Source organism: Chiroxiphia lanceolata, chromosome 26, assembly GCF_009829145.1.
Source record: "Chiroxiphia lanceolata isolate bChiLan1 chromosome 26, bChiLan1.pri, whole genome shotgun sequence".
In the NCBI taxonomy this organism is placed as follows: Eukaryota; Metazoa; Chordata; class Aves; order Passeriformes; family Pipridae; genus Chiroxiphia; species Chiroxiphia lanceolata.
Genome location: NC_045662.1, coordinates 2948493 through 2966735, shown reverse-complemented (window position 1 = coordinate 2966735; position 18243 = coordinate 2948493). Strand labels below are relative to the sequence as shown.

The 18243-nt window shown below is 50.4% G+C and overlaps 1 protein-coding gene across 1 annotated transcript in view; it reads right to left on the bottom strand.

The window, feature by feature from the left end:
* Nucleotides 1-1108, bottom strand: part of LOC116798786 (acid-sensing ion channel 2) — a 394330-nt gene extending 393222 nt beyond the window's left edge. Inside the window, exon 1 of the mRNA XM_032711415.1 lies at nucleotides 328-1108. Within this exon, the coding sequence (XP_032567306.1) occupies nucleotides 328-891 (564 nt within the window). The 5' untranslated portion in view covers nucleotides 892-1108. The remainder of the gene's footprint in view (nucleotides 1-327) is intronic.
* Nucleotides 1109-18243: the final 17135 nt, after the last annotated feature.

Genomic DNA, 18243 nt, shown 5'->3' with positions numbered 1-18243 from the left:
CAAGCCCCCGTGGTGCTCAGCAGGACCCATCTCATGCCCTGCCCTGACACCAGAGAGCCACCTGGGTGCCATCACCCAGGATGGAGGCTGGACCTGCTGCAGCCCCTTGCAGGTCTGGCCCCACAAAACCCCCCTGTTAGGACTCCAACAAACAAACTTCAGCTCAACAGGCTGCTCCTGCTCCTCCTCTGCCACGCCAGAGCCCGGCAGCCGCTCGCCCACCACGCCGTGCCCACGTGGCTTAGCCACCAGCACCACCCTGGCCCTGCAACAGCACCATCCACACGCCCAGAGAAGAGGAAAAGCAGAGTGTCTGCTCACACTCACAGTTTTGAAGTCCTCGTGGTTGCACTCCTGCCCTTTGAACTTGCAGTACAGCATCATATCCTTCAGGTCGTGGCCCACCCGCGCCAGGAACTCCTGCATGCTGAACACCTTGGGCTTGTAGTGCTTGAAGTTGGCCTTCTCCTGGAGGATGGCCAGGACGGCGGGGTCTGCCAGGTGGGGGTTGGGGATCTGCAGGTTGACGTCGAGCAGGGCCAGCAGCTCCCCGGCGTGGTACAGGTCGTTGGTGGTGAGGCGGGAGAAGCGGAACTCGTTGAGGTTGCAGATGGTGACGGCGGGGAACACCAGGCTGTTGGCCACCACCTCGTCCACTTTGGTCACGTGCTGGTAGGAGAAGTAGAAAGCCACCCTGTCCGAGCTCTCCACCAGCAGCAGCCCCAGCGAGCCCACAAAGGCCAAGGTCCAGAGCAGGCGCCGGACGGTCACCGGGCCGTAGACGAAGACGTGGCGGAGCCCGTGGAGCGTGGTGGTGTTGGCAAAGATCTGGATGCTGGAGGGCTGCAGGCTGCCCATGCTGTCCTCGCTGGTGCTGTCCTTCAGATCCATGGCTAAGTTAAATCCTGGCACCGCTTTTTGGGTCAGTCTGCAGCTAGAACTGGGATTTGGATGTCTCCTCTCTCCCAAGTAATCAAAGCCTTTAAGGGGCGGGCGAGAGGAGGGGAGTGAGAGCAGCTGCCGCCAGTTTATCCCACGATCTCGGCGGCGGCTTCGTCGGGGTAAATATTTATATAAAATCCATTCAAACTCTCGCTCTTGATTTCCTCGGTGCGATAAGGAGGGCTGGTTTTATTTAGGGAGACACCAAGGTGATGTGGAAGAGATGTGGGTGGGCAGCGAGAGCGGAGCCAATGGCAGTAAAGTCCTCCCCCTGCACACACACACACACACACACACACGGCCGAGGGGAGAGGAGATTAAGCGAGCGAGCGAGTTTAAAACAAGGCGAGGCGGCTCTCAGGCTGTTAACTAGTGCGGAAAGCCGAGGATGCTGCTTCCCGGAGCTGATGGCTTCAGACCCACCGGGTGATGCTCCCCGAGCTCCGGCGATGGGAGCTGCAGCATTCAGGCGTCTCTCCTCCTCCTCCTCCCCACCCCTCCATTTTGGGCAGAAAATACCACCCCAGAAACCCACCCTGTGCCGCCGGTGTCATTTGTGTTTCTCTCGGGGAAAGGTGGGCAGATAATCCAGGGGGAGAGGGAAAAGGGAAGGGAAAGGCTAAAAAATAAAAGGAAAGGCGAGAAATGCTGCTCAGCTCCCTGCACACACACACACACACACACTCACACGGGTGAGCAGGGGAGAAAGCAGCAGACTGAAGCCTCTTCTCCATCACTCGGCAGCTCAGAGAGAAAATCAGGCAGGGCAAGACTCGGTGGGACTGCAGCATCTCTGATGTTCTCTCCGTGCCTCTGAGCTCCCCTGCCCTGCGGGGCTCGGCGGGAGAAGCGCTGGAGCCCTGACTCACACACGGACCCCGAGCCCCGCGGCTGCGAGAGCCCGGGCAGGGCGGGGAGGGGGCTGCGATCGCACACCCCCAGCTCCAGCCTCAGAGGGGAGGTGAGTCTGGACGTGGCTGTGCCTCGGGGGTGCGGGGGGGGCTGTGCCGAGCGGCTCCTGCACCCCCCGGGTTCAACCCACCGCCCGGCGAGGCTGGGCAGGCTCGGAGCCAGCAGGAGCTCCAGATGTTCCGTTCGCCGCTGGAAGGCAGCTGTGATGGATGTGTTTGGGGAAGACGCTCCCAGATGTGCGCTCAGCCGCGAGGTTGGGAAGGAGGAGGGGGGAGGAGGCGAACGGGGACGGTTTCCTGCCCAAGAGATGCTGCAGATCCTGTGGCGATGCCTCCGAACATGAGAGCATCCCTAGTGCCCGTTGCGGGAACGGGAATGAGGGGGCTCAGCCCAGGGATGAGAGGGGTCTGAGCAGGGTCTGGAGTAACCCCCCTCCACACTGGCTCGGTGCACGGCAGGTTTTTTTGCCTGGTTTTGTTCAGATCCAGAATTAAACCCCGGGAATTCTGTCTCTGTCCAGCCCCCAGCACCACAGCAGGGGAGGGTCCCGGGGCCACAGCAGCACCAGGAGGTGGCTTTCCCAGCTGGGATGAGGTGGGAGCAGAGGCTCCAAGCCCAGACAGAACCTGTCACAGTCTGCAGGGTGATGCCTTGTGACTCTCAGCCACCCACGGAATTACCTTAAGGCCAAGCCCAAAGATTACATGGCACAAAATGCATCTGAATTTATAACCCCGTGTGCTGTCACCAGAAGAGCAGCCCCTGGAACAGCCTTGGAACCATTTGGCCCCTTCACCTTTCAGCTGCTTCACCTTCACTGATGGACCCCTGGGTCTCTTATCCCTGGGCCATGAGCCCCCCTGATGCTTTTCACCCAGAGATAAGATAATTTCAGCTTTTGCCACCTCCAAAGCCACCTTTGGCCCTGGCAGCCAAAGGCAAGCCCAGCTGGTGCAACCCCTGGTATGGATATTCCTACATCTCCCAGGCTGGGCTGCTCATCCCATGCTGCTACAACACTTCCCTCTCCATTTACCACCAGGGAAACTGAGGCAGAGAGGGGACAAAGCACTCAGAAACTATAAACTATTAAATAATGAACTATCAACTGAATCTCCCAGGAGGTCTTTCCAGCACCCCAGGCTGCTGCCCCAAAGCTGAACCCTCCTTCCATAGCCAGAAGGCTCCAGGACTGTGTCCTCAAGGATGGCTGGGATGCAGAGGGAGCAGGAGCTGCCTCCAGAGGCTGGTTTCCTCTTTGTAGGAATCCACATCAGCCCTGAAATGCAAAACCTGATCCCTCCTCCTGTGTCTCTGCTGCTGGCTGAGCCAGGCTCTCACTACGAGCCCACTTGGGGTATAAACAGAGCTGTGCCCCTTCTTTATTCTGCAGAAATTCAGCCAAGGGGAGGTGTCCAAACCTGCTGCCCCTTGGAACACCCTTCCCGGGAGGGTGGAGAAGGCAGGACCAACCAACCTGAGAACCAGAATTAAAGCAGCTGAGGACAGAGGGGCCACAGCACCTTTGTCTCTGGGCTCCAGACCTCGCTGTCTGTCTCCCTCTGTGCTCACCATCCCTGCACAGCCCGGGACAAGACCGTTCCCCCTCCTCAAAATTTCCTGTGGCAGGACTGAGCTCCCTTTCCTGCCCATTCCCAGCCCGGCTGCAAATGTCCGGTCTGCACTGGCTGACCGGGTGTGTTAATGTGTTAATGCTTCCCTTTGTCCTCGGTGAGCGCTGCCCTTCCAGCCCCGCTGGCTAGAATTCACACCAGGAACCATCTGCTGCCTTTTAGCGTTTAACTGCGAGAGGCTTTGGCTGCAGCCTGGAGGGCAAAGCCGTGCCCAGCGGTGCTGCTGGCACTGCCACCGGCTCCCCGGGCTCTGCTTCACCGCTCCTGGGGACGGGGACAAACCTGGGAGGCAAATCATGGAATGGTTTGGCTTGGAAGGGACCTTAAAGCTCACCCAGTTCCACCCCTGCCATGGGCAGGGACACCTTCCAGGTTGCTCCAAGCCCCGTCCAGCCTGGCCTTGGACACTCCCAGGGATGGGCACCCTCCCTCTCTGTGGCTCAGGTTGTGCCCAAGATGTGCCATCAGCCACTGCGGGGTGGCACCAGCACAGGGGGAGAGCGATGGGTTGCAAGGGCTGGGAAGGGCCGTTGGCACCTCTCCCCACCCCTGGGAGCAGGCTCTGTGCAGGGAGTACTCAGGGTGGGCACAGAGCAGCCTGGCTGGTCCCATAAACCCCCCTGAGGTGGCAGAGCCACCTGCACTCACCGGGAGTGAGTTCCCTTGCTTGGGAACACCCCGGGAACGGCAGAGCATCCCCGGAGGGGGAAGTGGCTGCTTTGGGAGCTCGCAGCCCAACCTCAGCCCCCTCACAGGCGTCACTGTCTCAAATCTACTTGAGGCAGAGGGGTCAGGCAGGGCAGAACACAAATCCCTGAGGAAAATCCCTATATTTTCCCCCTTTGCAGAGATGGGGAGGTGGAGGGGGCAGCAGGGCCGGGCTGGCTGAGGGACAGGGGAGCGGAGCGCAGCCCTGTCTCCTTTGCACAGCCCTGTCTCCTTTGCACAGCCCTGTCTCCTTTGCACAGCCTGTGCCTGCCCTCTTGTGTCTCCAGCCCTCGCTGCGATGCTCAGGGTGAGCGATCCTTCCATCCCACCCTGGAACAGCGGGAAGCGGCTTTATTCGGGGAGGAAAAAGCCGTGGAGAAGGATTCCCCCGACCCGTGTGAGCCCCTCCGCTCCCACCTGAGCCCCCCCAAGGCTCGGGGGAAGGTTTGCACCGGGGAAGTCAGGGCCGGCCTTACAGACAGAGCAGTGGGGTGGTTTAAAGATGAAAGGAGATGCTTTGGTCCCCCCGGGGTCAGCACATGGTCCCCTCTGCCCTGAGCACTGCAAGTCGCTGTGTTTTCTGACAGTTTGTTGTTTTTTCCTTCTAGGCTCGGACAGGAAAAGGGAAAAAAACCCCAAGAACAAGCAAAGCAGTGATGGCTGCGGTCCAGGGAAGTGATTTGTCTTAGAATCACAGAATCTTTTAGGCTGGAAAAGTCCTCTGAGGTGGAGTCCAACCATCCCCCAGCACTGCCAAGGCCACCACTGCCCCATGTCCCCAAGTGCCACATCCACAGGGATTTTAAGCCCCTACAGGAATGGGGACTCCACCCCTGCCCTGAGCAGCTGTGCCAGGGCTGGACAACCCTTTCCATGAAGGAATTATCCCTAATATTCAATCTAAGCCTCTTTTGGTGCAACTTGAGGCCCTTCCCTCTCCTCCTGTCCCTTGTTCCCTGGGAGCAGAGCCCGACCCCCCCCCCCCTGGCTCCCCCCTCCTGTCAGGGGGTTGCAGAGCCAGAAGGTCCCCCCTGAGCCTCCTTTGCTCCAGGCTGAGCCCCCCCAGCTCCCTCAGCTGCTCCTCAGGCCCTTCCCAGCTTCCCTGACCCAGCTGCAGATGTGGAAGAAGACTTTGGTTAAGATGACCACGATCCTAAAAGTCTCCCTCCATTTCTCAGCCTTTCCCCACTTGTTTTTGGACTCACTTGTCACTTAAATTCTCACTGCCAGTGTCTTCAAACTGGGGACTCCCAGCTCCCCTCAGCTACTTAAAGGAGTCCAGCTTTCCAAAGGGGAACATAATATTGGATGCTGATGATTCCCCTGAAATGAAATCTGATCCCTTCCAAAGTAGCTTTAGCTTGGTTAAATGGCTTTTTAATATATAGAGAAAATTGAAATTTTTATTAGATTTCAGTGGATTTAATACTGTGCTTGGATTTACAATGGGGTGTGAAATGAAAGCAATAAAAGCAATTAAAAAGAAAAAAAAAAGGCTCCTCGAAAGAAAACTGAAAATATTCAAATGGCTGCATTTTGGGAAATGCTTCTAAAGGAAGGTCATAGAACCCCAGAATGGTTTGGGTTGGAAAGGGCCTTAAAAATCATCCAATCCCACCAGGGACACCTTCTACCAGCCCAGGTTGCTCCAACCTGGCCTTGGACACTTCCAGGGATCCAGGGGCAGCCACAGCTTCTCTGGGCAACAAAGGTGCTGGAAGACAAGGAAATGTTCCATTTCCACACCCACGTCCCCCAGACAAAGGTGCTGAGACAAAAATCCCACTGACACAGAGCTGAGCCAGCATTTTGCAGTGACAGAACAAATTTTGGGGGGGGAGATTTGTCCACCACATCCCCCAGCAGCAGTGAGGATGCTCTGGGTGCCTTCCTCCTCCTCCTCCTCCTCCTCCTCCTTCTCCTCCTCTTGCTGCAGAAATATTGCTGCACATGAATAGTTCAGTGGTGTCACTGAGCCTCCAACCCCCAAATCTGGGTGGGGATGGAGGGCAGAAGCCTCCCTGGGGCACAGGAACTGCTCTGAGCCCAGACCAACCAGCACAGCTTTGTTCACCTGGGCAAAACCAAAGCAGTGCTGCTGCTGTCCTGTGCCTCCAGTTTAGAGCTTTGGGGATGAAAAATGTATTAGAAAAATTACCTTTTCATTTTGGTGCCTCCCCATATAAGCAGCCCTTGAAATCTTCTTGTTCTCCATTAAGCTTCACACGGTTTTATCTTCAGTTATGTGTGTTAGTTCTGCCTGATACTCACGTTCCTCAGAAAGCCTGTGAAAATACTTTGAGTTACTCATGAATAATTCAAGTTTAGGGCCCATTCCAGGCCCTCATTCCTGGATAACACCAGGCATTTGTTCTTGTCACATGAAACAAGCCAGGAAAATTCACTGAAATATATATTTTTTTTCATTGTTTTTGACCAAAAAACATCTTCATCAGCTTTCCTTTCTTTTTAACTTCTCCCTCAGTGCCAGTGCAGCTCACAAGTGAATTTCTCCAAAGGAAGCAGTTTTTCCTGGGATTACAATTCTCAGAACAATTAGCCAAAGAATCCCACAAATTAAGACATCATCCTTCCATTGCCATGGCAACCCTGATTGTCCTCCCTCAGGTGGCTGAACTGGGAAAACAAGGGAAAAAAACAATCTCAGAGCTAATTGTTGTCCTGCTGCCAAAGGAGCAGAGCTGGAGGGGAGGTGGGAGATGGGCCAGAAGGGGGGGATCTCTCTGTGCCAAAGATCTGGAGCTGTTACAGAGAGCCCAGAGGAGGCACAAAGGTGGGGAAGGGTCGGGAGGGGCCACACGAGGAGCAGCTGAGGGCACTTGGTGTGTTCAGCTGGAGAGGAGCAGACTGAGGTCAGACCTCACTGGGATCTTCAACATCCTCCCAGGGGGCAGCTCCAGCTCTGGGTGAGCAGGGACAGGACCAGGGAAGGGCTGGAGCTGGGACAGGGCAGGCTCAGGTTGGATCTCAGGCAAAGATTCTTCCCCCAGAGGGTGGTTGGCACTGCCCAGGCTCCCCAGGGCAGTGGGCACAGCACCAAGGCTGCCAAAGCTCCAGGAGGGTTTGGACAAGGCTCTGAGGGACAGGGTGGGATTGTTGGGGTGTCTGTGCAGGGCCAGGGGTTGGATGGATGGTCCTTGGGGGTCCTTTCAAACTCAGGACATTCTGTGATTCTATGGCAGGGAGGGAAGAGGAGGGGCAGAGGGGAGAGGGAAAGCCTTGTCCCAAGTCCCTCTCCAGCTCTCCTGGAGCCCCTTTAGGCTCTGCAAGGGGCTCTCAGCTCTCCCTGCAGCCTTTTCTTCTCCAGGTGAACCCCCCCAGCTCTCCCAGCCTGTCCCCAGAGCAGAGGGGCTCCAGCCCTTGGAGCATCTTTGTGGCCTCTCCTGGACTCACTCCAGCAGCTCCATGTCCTCGCTGTGGGACCCCAGAGCTGGAGGCTCTGCAGGGGGGTCTCCTCAGATCAAAGATGTGAAGTGAGTTGACTAAAAGGAGCCCTGTGAAGCCTCCCAGAAACACAGACAAAAGAGGCCAATTCCCTCTTTCATTTGCAAAGGTAACAGAGGTGACTCTGAAGGCAACCTGATTTAGAGTTTTAATAACAGCCAGCGAGGAGCAGAGTCCCAGCTTTGCTTTCTCACTTATTCATGTTTTAATACAGCACCAAATCAACTTTTAATTAAATAAAAAAAATCAGGTGCTGCTCATTTTTCCCTGCCCTGGCTCTGGGGCTGGTCACCTTTGTGGCCAGGCAGGATGTGATGGGAGCTTTGCTGCTCACCCAAAACGAGCCAGGACTCGGATCCCACGTGCTGGTCAGGGGTAGTGAGAAAGCAGCTCTTTGGGGCAGATGGAAACTTCAGAAGCAGGTTCTCAACCAGCTGAAAATTGGCCACCACTCATCTTCCCTTGGGAGCCAGGTGTGACAGAGTTATGGCCAGAGCAGTTAAGGATGGAAGAGCATTTCCAGGCTCCTGTCTCCAACAGAGTGTCCAGGAAAGCTCTCACTTATCCAGTGTTTAGAGGATGATTAGGAAGAAATCCTTCCTTGGGAGGGTGGGGAGGCCCTGGCACAGGTTGCCCAGAGAAGCTGTGGCTGCCCCTGGATCCCTGGAAGTGTCCAAGGCCAGGTTGGACGGGGTTTGGAGCAACCTGGGCTGGTGGAAGGTGTCCCTGCCCATGGCAGGGGGTGGCACTGGATGAGCTTTAGGGTCCCTTCCAACCCAAACCATGCTGGGATTCTATGTTTCTATGAAAAAAAAAATGAGACACCAAAAAGATTTAAGACCCAGCGGGTCTGTACCTGCTTTTTGTTATAGAATCATAAAATAATTCAGCTTGGAAGGGACTTCAAGAGGCCAGGATTCTATGGGCAGAGTAGAGCCCAGCAATGAGGAGAGTCCCCTGTACCTGACCTGGAGAGAGCAGCAGAGATGGTGGAGCTGAAGCATCTCCTGAAAGCATCTTCCTGAAAACATCGACCCAAACATCTTCCTGAAACCACCCCCCAAAAGCATTTTCCTGAAACCACCTCCCCAAAAGCATTTTCCTGAAAGCCTCTCCTGAAACCACCTCCCTGAAAGCCTCTCTTGGAGGCCCCTCTCAAAAGCATCTTCCTGAAAGCCTCTCTGCTGAAAAACATCCTCCTGAAAACATCTCCCCGAAGCATCTTCCTGAAAACATCTCCTTGAAATCATCATCTCCCAAAAGCATCTTCCTGAAAGCCTTTCCCCTGCTGGCATCAGGCCAACCCTCCAGCCTCCTGCCCCTGCCATTACCAGTTCTGCTGGGGGTCACTGCCAGCCCCAGGGAGCCCAGCCAGGAAGGAGCTGTAAACAGGAGAAAAAACAAATTTGCAAGTGGTAAAAGGCCTTTAATCAGAAAATTGTGATTTGCTGGGGCGAATCTTGCCAAAAAACCTGCTTTGCTTCCTCCTCCTGGAGGAATTGCTGATGGCTGCAGGACAGATGCAGGGCTGGCTCTCATCCAGCAGAGCACAGCAAGGCAACCCTCCCTGGTCCAGAGCTCAGGGCAGAAACCACAAGTCAGGCAGCAAATGTTCTGGTCTGATGTTTTTCTTGGCTGATGGACGACAGTCAGGGCTGCAGATGGGATGTCAGGCTCTCCCAGGCTCTGGCAAGGGAAAAACAAAGGAAAAAAATCAAAGGCTTCACCCACAAGGGTTGTTCTGCCACGAGGACCGAGGAGAGACTTGCAGGTGTAGAGCCACAGGGTCATATCAGCTCTGAGCTCAAGGTCTTTCAAACCTTTTGTAGCCTGTAAACCTGGATGTTTTACACCAGCACTCAGGCATGTCTGCAGCAGACTCTGTTTGTGGGCCTGTAGTCACAAAAACTATCAAAAAATGGTCCATTAAATGCAGAGATAAGAGTTCTGAAATCAAGAGGTCTGAGGGTGGGTCCATGGTTTTGTCAGGGACATTCATTCCTGATTTCATCCTCCTCCTTCACAGCACTCAGGGCCTGTGATCTGTGAGCTGGGATGGCCCCAGGAGTGGGGGGAAGTCACCTTCAGCCTGGCATCATATTTTTGGCTGATTATCCACAGGAGGCTGCTCTGTGCTGGTGGAACTCAGGTATTGAGGAAGGTGAAGCATTTCCCTGTTCCATCCCGTGATCAAGTTTTACCACTTCAAGCAGTGGGATGTGTTGTCTGGATGAATCTGTCTCAAAGGCACATTTCCCTTCACCTTGTTTTATTGAATCATTAAATAGTTTGGCTTGGAAGGAACCTTAAAAATCATCTGGTTCCACCCCAGGGGCACCTTCCACCAGCCCAGGTTGCTCCAAGCCCCGTCCAACCTGGCCTTGGACACTTCCAGGGATCCAGGGGCAGCCACAGCTTCTCTGGGCAACAAAGGTGCTGGAAAGTTTTGGAAGACAATGAAATACTGCATTTCCATCCCCAGTTGTCCCCAAAGAAAGGTGCTGATAAAAACCTCACATAGACAGAGAGCTGAACCAGCTTCCACCACCCCTCTGGTTCCAACCTCAAACTGGTTTCCCACCAGTTTAAGAGGCACTGACACAAAACCACTCGAAAGCTGGGGGGGAGTGTGGATCAGCTGGAAGGCAGGAGGGCTCTGCAGAGGGACCTGGACAGGTTGGAGGGTTGGGCTGATTCCAGGGGGATGAGGTTCAACCAGGCCAAGGGCCGAGTCCTGCACTTTGGCCACAACAACCCCCGGCAGCTCCAGGCTGGGTCAGAGGGGCTGGAGAGCAGCCAGGCAGGAAGGGAGCTGGGAGTGGGGATGGACAGGGAGCTGAACAGGAGCCAGAGTGTGCCCAGGTGGCCAAGAAGGCCAATGGATCCTGGCCTGGCTCAGGAACAGTGTGGCCAACAGGTCCAAGGAAGTGATTCTTGCCCTGGACTCAGCACTGGTGAGGCCACCCCTGGAGTGCTGTGTCCAGTTCTGGGCCCTCAGCTCAGGAAGGACATTGAGGGGCTGGAGCAGGTCCAGAGGAGAGCAACGAGGCTGGGGAAGGGACTGGAGCACAAGTGCTGTGAGGAGAGGCTGAGGGAGCTGGGGCTGTTCAGCCTGGAGAAGAGGAGGCTCAGGGGAGACCTCCTCACTCTCTGCAACTCCCTGACAGGAGGGGGGAGCCGGGGGGGGTTGGTCTCTTTTCCCAGGCAACCATCAGCAAGACAAGAGGGCTCGGGCTTCAGCTGTGCCAGGGGAGGTTTAGGTTGGATATTGGGAAGAATTTCTTTGCAGAGAGGGTGCTCAGCCATTGGAATGGGCTGCCCAGGGAAGGGGTGGATTCTCCATCCCTGGAGGTGTTTAAGGTGAGACTGGATGTGGCATCAGTGCCATGGGCTGGGAACCACAGCGGGGTTGGATCAAGGGTTGGACTTGATGATCTCAGAGGTCTCTTCCAACCCAGCTGATTCTGTGATTCTATGAAAACAAAGAGCCCTTGCAAAGCTGTTTGATGCTGATTCACATCCCCTCTGTTGAATCACTGTCCTCCTGCAGAGAGCAGGGGGAAAAACCCTTGGGAGGGGTTTCCCTGGGGTTCCTGAGGGGCAAATCCTCTGAGTAGGACCATCATTTTGTCACTCACTCATTCAAGGATTGCTTTTGATGTGATGAAGAAGTTCAGAGAGCAGAGATGATGAGTCTGTGTCTGGCAGGGGCTGCTCCTGCTGTTCATCACTCAGCACACCCTGGGCCTTCCACACTTGCTCACGTTACAGGGAGAGCAAGAATAAATTCATGGTAATTGCAGAATAACCCTGTGTGTGGGTCCATTTATTGCAGAATATAAATGCCTTGCTCAGGGGGAAGGTTAATTTGGTCTGAGAGGTTAAACCAGCTCTTTGCTGCAGTTCAAGAGCATCCAAACTGACGTGTTCCAAGGCCATTTATTTTGCAGGAAGGCATTTTTGGGGGCTGTTTGGTAGCAGAGTCAGTGCCAGCACAATGATAAAAGTCCCTCATCAATGGAACCACCTTCCAGCAAACAGGGCTTTAGACATCTTTTAAAAGATTAAAAAGCTTTAAAAAGAGAAATCGAGTCCTTTCCCACAGCCCTGAAGATTTATGAGGGTTTGCTGAGTTCAGCTCCTAAGAAAATGGGCAGAAAGACTTTGGAGAAGTGAAAATTCTTTGTCTTGACACTTGCAAAATGATTTCTCCTTGCAGAGCTTTCAGCTCAAAAGCTGCCACAATGTGATGTTGGAGAAAGCAGATAAACCCAGAATTTCAAGGCCTTTTAAAGTGAACAGAAACTTTTTTTATTTATTTTTTTTTAATTGAATGCAACTTCCTGTTTCACCTCCCTTTACTCCTATTTTTAAGGTGGGTAACAGTAAAATAGTAAAACTACTGAGGTCCCTTCCAAGCTGAATTATTTTATGGTTCTTTTAGTTCACCTTTCAGGCCAAGTTTATGCCTGTCAAGCAAAAGCAAAGCTAAACAGTAATTCCTGAGCCCCACATTATAAATAAATAAATATTTTAGTGTTTTCATACAATTTTTTTTTCTAGTGCACGCTCAGGAGGAGGAAACATGACTTTGATTTGCAAAGAGTTACAGTCAGTTAATTCAGCCCCTGAATTAAGATTTGAAGTCTCTCCTGTTCACTCCCCTCTCGTGCCAGTTCTCTGCAAGTTCTGAGAATAGATGGCTCCTAATTAAATCTGGCAGAAACCAATATATTTTCACTGCAGGCACGGAAAGGTGATGTATTTTTCATGAAATCAGCTCTGCCTGCAATAATGTCATTTTATTTGCACTGCTTCAAACTCCTGCTGGACGGGGAGGGAGCAGCAGGGCTGGGGGTGCCCGGGGGTGAGGAGCAGCACTGCAGATTCCTGGAGCTCTGTGTCCCAACAATCATTCCCCCAAAACCTGGCAGAACCTTGGGCTTGGTCATCTGAAAGGTCTTTTCCAACTGCAATGATTCTGGGATTCTGTGGCTCTATGATTCTATTAGTCTATGAATCTGGGATTCTGTGATCCAATAATTCTGTGATTTTGTGATCCTGTGACTAACTTTATAATTCTATGATTCTGTGACTCTGTGATTCCATAATTCTGTGAATCTGGGATTCTGTGATCCTATAATTCTATGATTTTGTGATTCTGTGATCCAATAATTCTATGATTCTGTGATTCTGTGATCCAATAATTCTATGATTTTGTGATCCTGTGACTACGAGTTTATAATTCTATGATTCTGTGATTCTGGGATTCCATAATTCTATGAATCTGGGATTCTATAATTCTATGATTTTGTGATCCTGTGACTATGATTTTATAATTCTGTGGTTCTGTAATTCTATGATTCTGTGGTGTTCTGATTCTATAATTCTTTGTTCCTGTGACTCTATTCTGTGATTCTATGATTCTGTGATTCTGTGATTCTGTGATTCAGATTCTCTGATTCTGTGACTCTGTGACTAATTCTATGATTTTGTGAAACTGTGGGTCTATGATTCTGTGATTCTATGATTCTGTAATTCTATGGTTCTGTGATTCTATAATTCTTTGATTCTGTGGCTCTATGATTTTGTGATTTCATGACTCAATAATTCTGTGATTCTGTGATCTATGATTCTGTGATTCTGTGATTGTGACTCCGTGATTCTATGATTCTATGACTCTATAATTCTATGATTCCATAATTCTATGACTCTGTGGCTCTGGGATTCTATGACTCTGTGACTTTACAATTCTATAATTCTAAAATTCTATTATTCTATAATTCTATGACTATCTAATTCCATGACTCTGTGACCCTATGATTCTACAATTCTGTAATTCTATGATTCTACAACTCTGTGATTTTATAATTCTATTATTCTGGGATTCAGTGATTCTGATTCTCTGATTCTGTGACTGATTCTATGATTTTGTGAGTCTGTGATTCTGTGACTATTATTCTGTGATTTGGTGACACTGTGATTCTGTGACTCCATGATTCTATAATTCTATGATTCTGTGATTCCATAATTCTGTAATTCTTTGATTCTATGGCTCTATGATTTTGTGATTTTATGATTCTAAAATTCTATGATTCTGTGACTCTGTGATTCTGTGATTCTATAATTCTATGATTCCATAATTCTATGACTCTGTGGCTCTGGGATTCTATGACTCTGTGACTTTACAATTCTATAATTCTAAAATACTATTATTCCATAATTCTATGACTATCTAATCCCATAATTCTGTGACTCTGTGACTCTATGATTCTACAATTCTATAATTCTATGATTCTACAATTCTGTGATTTTAGAATTCTATTATTCTGGGATTCAGTGATTCTGATTCTCTGATTCTGTGACTGATTCTATGATTTTGTGAGTCTGTGATTCTGTGACTCCATGATTCTATAATTCTATGATTCTGGGATTCTATGACTCTGTGACTTTACAATTCTATAATTCTAAAATTCTATTATTCTGTAATTCTATGACTATCTAATTTCATAATTCTGTGACTCTGTGACTCTCTGATTCTACATTTCTATAATTCTATGATTCTATAATTCTATGATTCCGGGATTCTTTGACTCTGTGACTCAATTCTGTGATTTTATAATTCTAGGATTCTGGAATTCTCTGCTCAGGTCATGACCATGACCAGGATGCCATGGGATGGGGAGGAACAGGGAACATTCCACAGTTTTCCATTGTGCTTTGCCAGGCAATTCTCCTCAAAGTCTGGAATTAGGGCACTTTGCTCATATTTGGGAAAATCAGCTTCCATTTGAAACCAGAGCTGCAGGAAGATCTCAGGACAAACAAAAACACAAAGGTACTTAACCTGTAGATGAGTAACAGTCACATTGTTCCCTCTTCATCTAATTTTGGGGGGAAATTCCAGCACTGTGGGAGGAAAAGCAGCTCCCCCAGCACAGTCTGCAGCCCCTGCACTTTGTTACAGTCCACTCAAACACTGAACCACTTCTCAGGAAAATAAACTTCTCCATTTGCACCTTCCAGCTTCGTTTTCCAGCATTTTCCAGTTTCCTGGATCCTGCCCCACCAGGCCAGGGCTGCATCCTTTTGGAGCAGTGCATGTGGAAAATGAGCCAGGCTGTGGGAACATGGAACATTGGAGAGTAAATAGGGAAGGAACTATGGGAGGAGAAGGATGTCCAGGTGAAGGTTCTGCTCCCTGTCCCTCTCACCAGCTCTCCTGAGAAGTGTCCACACCCTTGGCCTCATTTGGTGTGAGGTTCACAAATTTCCCAAGAGGATTTTCCCTTCCTCTCCCTCTTGTTCGTGCCTATTTATGGTTTACACTGGATATTAGGAAGGAATTTTTGGCTGGGAGGGTGGGGAGGCCCTGGCACAGGTTGCCCAGAGAAGCTGTGGCTGCCCCTGGATCCCTGGAAGTGTCCAAGGCCGGGCTGGATAAATTTGGAGTAACCTGGGCTGGTGGAAGGTGTCCCTGCCCATGGCAGGGGGTGGCACTGGATCATCTTAAAGATCCCTCCCAACCCAAATTCTATGGTCCTGTGATTCCATCCTACCTAGAGAGGGACTGAGTCAACCTCAAAACCCAAAAAAAGTTCCCTCCTTCAAGAGGTCACTTTGCAAATTCCCTTTTGGAGACAACGAACCCATGGCATGGATCCGAAAATCGTGCCCAAAATCGTGCCCACTCCGAGACCTGTTTGCGGCGGTTGAGGAGAACAAACAGCTCCGTGCGGTGACTCATTTATCGAGCACCGACCGTGGGATAAATCCCGCAATCGCGGGATAAAATCCGAGGGGAGAAGGTGAAGTTCCCGAGAGCGGCACTAGATGGTGATGCCCGCAAAGAAAAAACGCCCGGAGTGGTTCCCTCCGGGGTGTTCAGAGCTGGGCAGCACATTTGGGCAGCCCCGGGTCACCGCCCCGGATTTAGGGTAAGATTGGGAAGAGAGACACGTTCACCCGACGTGCAGAGGGAAAGAATTTGCCCCCTTTTGTGGTGCTGGGTCACTACAGACAAATAAATCTGCGTCTTTCAGAAAGCAGATTTTCAGAAAGCACAGTGCATCTAAGCAGAGGGCAAAAGAAACTTTAGATAGATAGATAGATAGATAGATAAAATATATATATTAGATATAATATATACCATATATTGATAATAATATATATTTATAATAATTAATATAATATATAATAATATATACTATATATATAATATATATATTATTTTTATATATATATATATAATCCTCCCCCATGACTTCCCAAAGTAATGAACAACCAAAAAATAACCATCCCGGGGTGAAAGTGTGCACCTTCCAGCAGGAAAACTCTGAGAGCTTCAGAGAAATCCCAGCAGGATGAGCTTTAGGGTGTGACTGAGGAAGACACAGTGGGGGGAAGGAGGGAATCTTTCCCCAGATTCCCTCCCTGGCAATGAAAGGAGCATCTCCAGTGCAAATTATTGCTGGCTTTCAGGCTAAACCTGTCTCTGAGAGTTGTGGGGAGGGGGGAGAAACAGCAGTTATTTCAGTAATTCCCAGGGACTATCCCCTCCTAGGTCAATATTAATAATTCACCTGGAGGACAGTGTTTTACTGTCAGCTTTGCCACGTGTTTCCCTGCAAAGGGATCTCACCCACCCCGTGTTGCCCTTCCTTTGTTCCTGTGAAGGCCAGAGCTCAGCTAAAAGTTTCTACTTCTTGACTCTGTGTCATCAACTGCAGCCCTGGAAGCTGTGGTGAGGGCAGAAATGGAGGAAAAACACCCAAATATATTGGATTTTCTTTGCGAGCTGCTCACTTACCTCTGCTTTGATGTGCCCACAGAGATGGGGCAGAAGAGGTTGGGGGTGATGGGAGGGTCCACACCTGATGGGCCTGACCCCCAGCAATGGGTTTGGAGGGACATTCTCACCCTAAAGGTCAAGTTGGACAGGGCTTGGAGCAACCTGGGCCAGTGGAAGGTGTCCCTGCCCATGGCAGGAGGTGGCACTGGGTGGGCTGTGAGGTCCCTTCCCACCCAAACCATTCTGGGATTCTGGGATTTAACCAGTTTCTCTTTGCACAAAGGACCTCAAAGCAACTGCTGGGATGCAGCAATTTGGAAGAAATGGAGGAAAGGGCTCGTGTTGGCTTCTGGATCCATCAGGGATGTTCCTATAGGAAATCATGGACAATTCCCCTGGTCCTGCCCAGAGCAGAAGGGTCTGATGGGGTGGAAGCCTCAAATCCCTGCTCTGGCTTTTTTTCCCCCTCAACCAGAAATTACATTTGTGGAATTTTAAAATCCCTGGCATTTGCCTCAGAAATATCACCAGGTTTCGTTTTAATAATGTCAGAAGCTTTGGGTAAATAAAAAAAAAAATACATATATAAGTGGAACATTCAGTGCTCTCAAACACCTGAGTGGATTAAAAATCCCTCCTACAAAATGGCTCAAAAATACCAGCCTGGGTACAACAGTGGAAAGATGCAAATGGAACAAGGAGACCAAGGATTTTCATTCTGTGGGAGTGACTCTGCACCGTTTTTTGAAGCCTTTTTTTTCCCCTGTGCTGTGTTATCCCCTGCCTTGTGTTACTACAAACCACATTTCTAACAGGTTTGCACTTGCAAATGGAGACAACTCCGGGTAATTTTACATCTGCTGAGGACACCAGACAGGATTTGGCATTTGGAGATAATCAGCTGGGCAAAGTACGAGGAGCAAAGTCATATCTTTTATTACACCACAGCTGGAATAAGAAAATAATCCTTGGGAACAGCAACACAACTGTCACTTGAGAAATGCCATTGCTCCCTTGCTCAATTTTGTAGGATTGAGAGGGTGAGTTCATTAAGTTCACATCTTTTCTTCCCCTGCAAGAGTCTGTTTTTCATATTCTACTCCTACTCAGGGCTACTTCGTCGTGACTCCTCATCTGCTGGAAGTTAAACGGGAGAATTGCTCAAAAAAGGAATTATTTTTCGCTCCAATAAAAAAAAATAAAGAAAGTTCTGCTGCGTGGAAATCGACCTGTTCAAGTTTCTTCAAACATGGTGAGGGTTTCTAGACCAATCCACAGCATTTGCTGGCTGGAGTTGTTTAAAAAATAGGAGTATCCTCACAGAAAATGCTTTGATGTTCCTCCTTGGGGACCACATGGGACCATCCCTGGAACACCCTCAGCCAGAACCCAGTGGCTTCATTTTTCTCAGTTAACTTTAATTCCTGGTGGGACCATCCTTGGAACATCCTCAGCCAGAATCCAGTGGCTTCATTCTCCTCAGTTGACTTTAATTCCTGGTGGGACCACCCTTTAAAATCCCTCAGCCAGAATCCAGTGGCTTCATTCTTCTCAGTTGATTTTAATTCCTGGTAGGACCATCCTTTAAAATCCCTAAGCCAGAATCCAGTGGCTTCATTCTCCTCAGTTCATTAATTCCTGGTGGGACCATCCTTTAAACCCCCTCAGCCAGAACCCTGGGAAATCTCCTCCTGGATTCTCCCAGCCTGACAAGCAGGAATAAATCTGTCTTGCTGTCAGCAGGAATCAGGGCTAGACATTAAATAAACCTCTGCCCGTGGAATCAGCTCT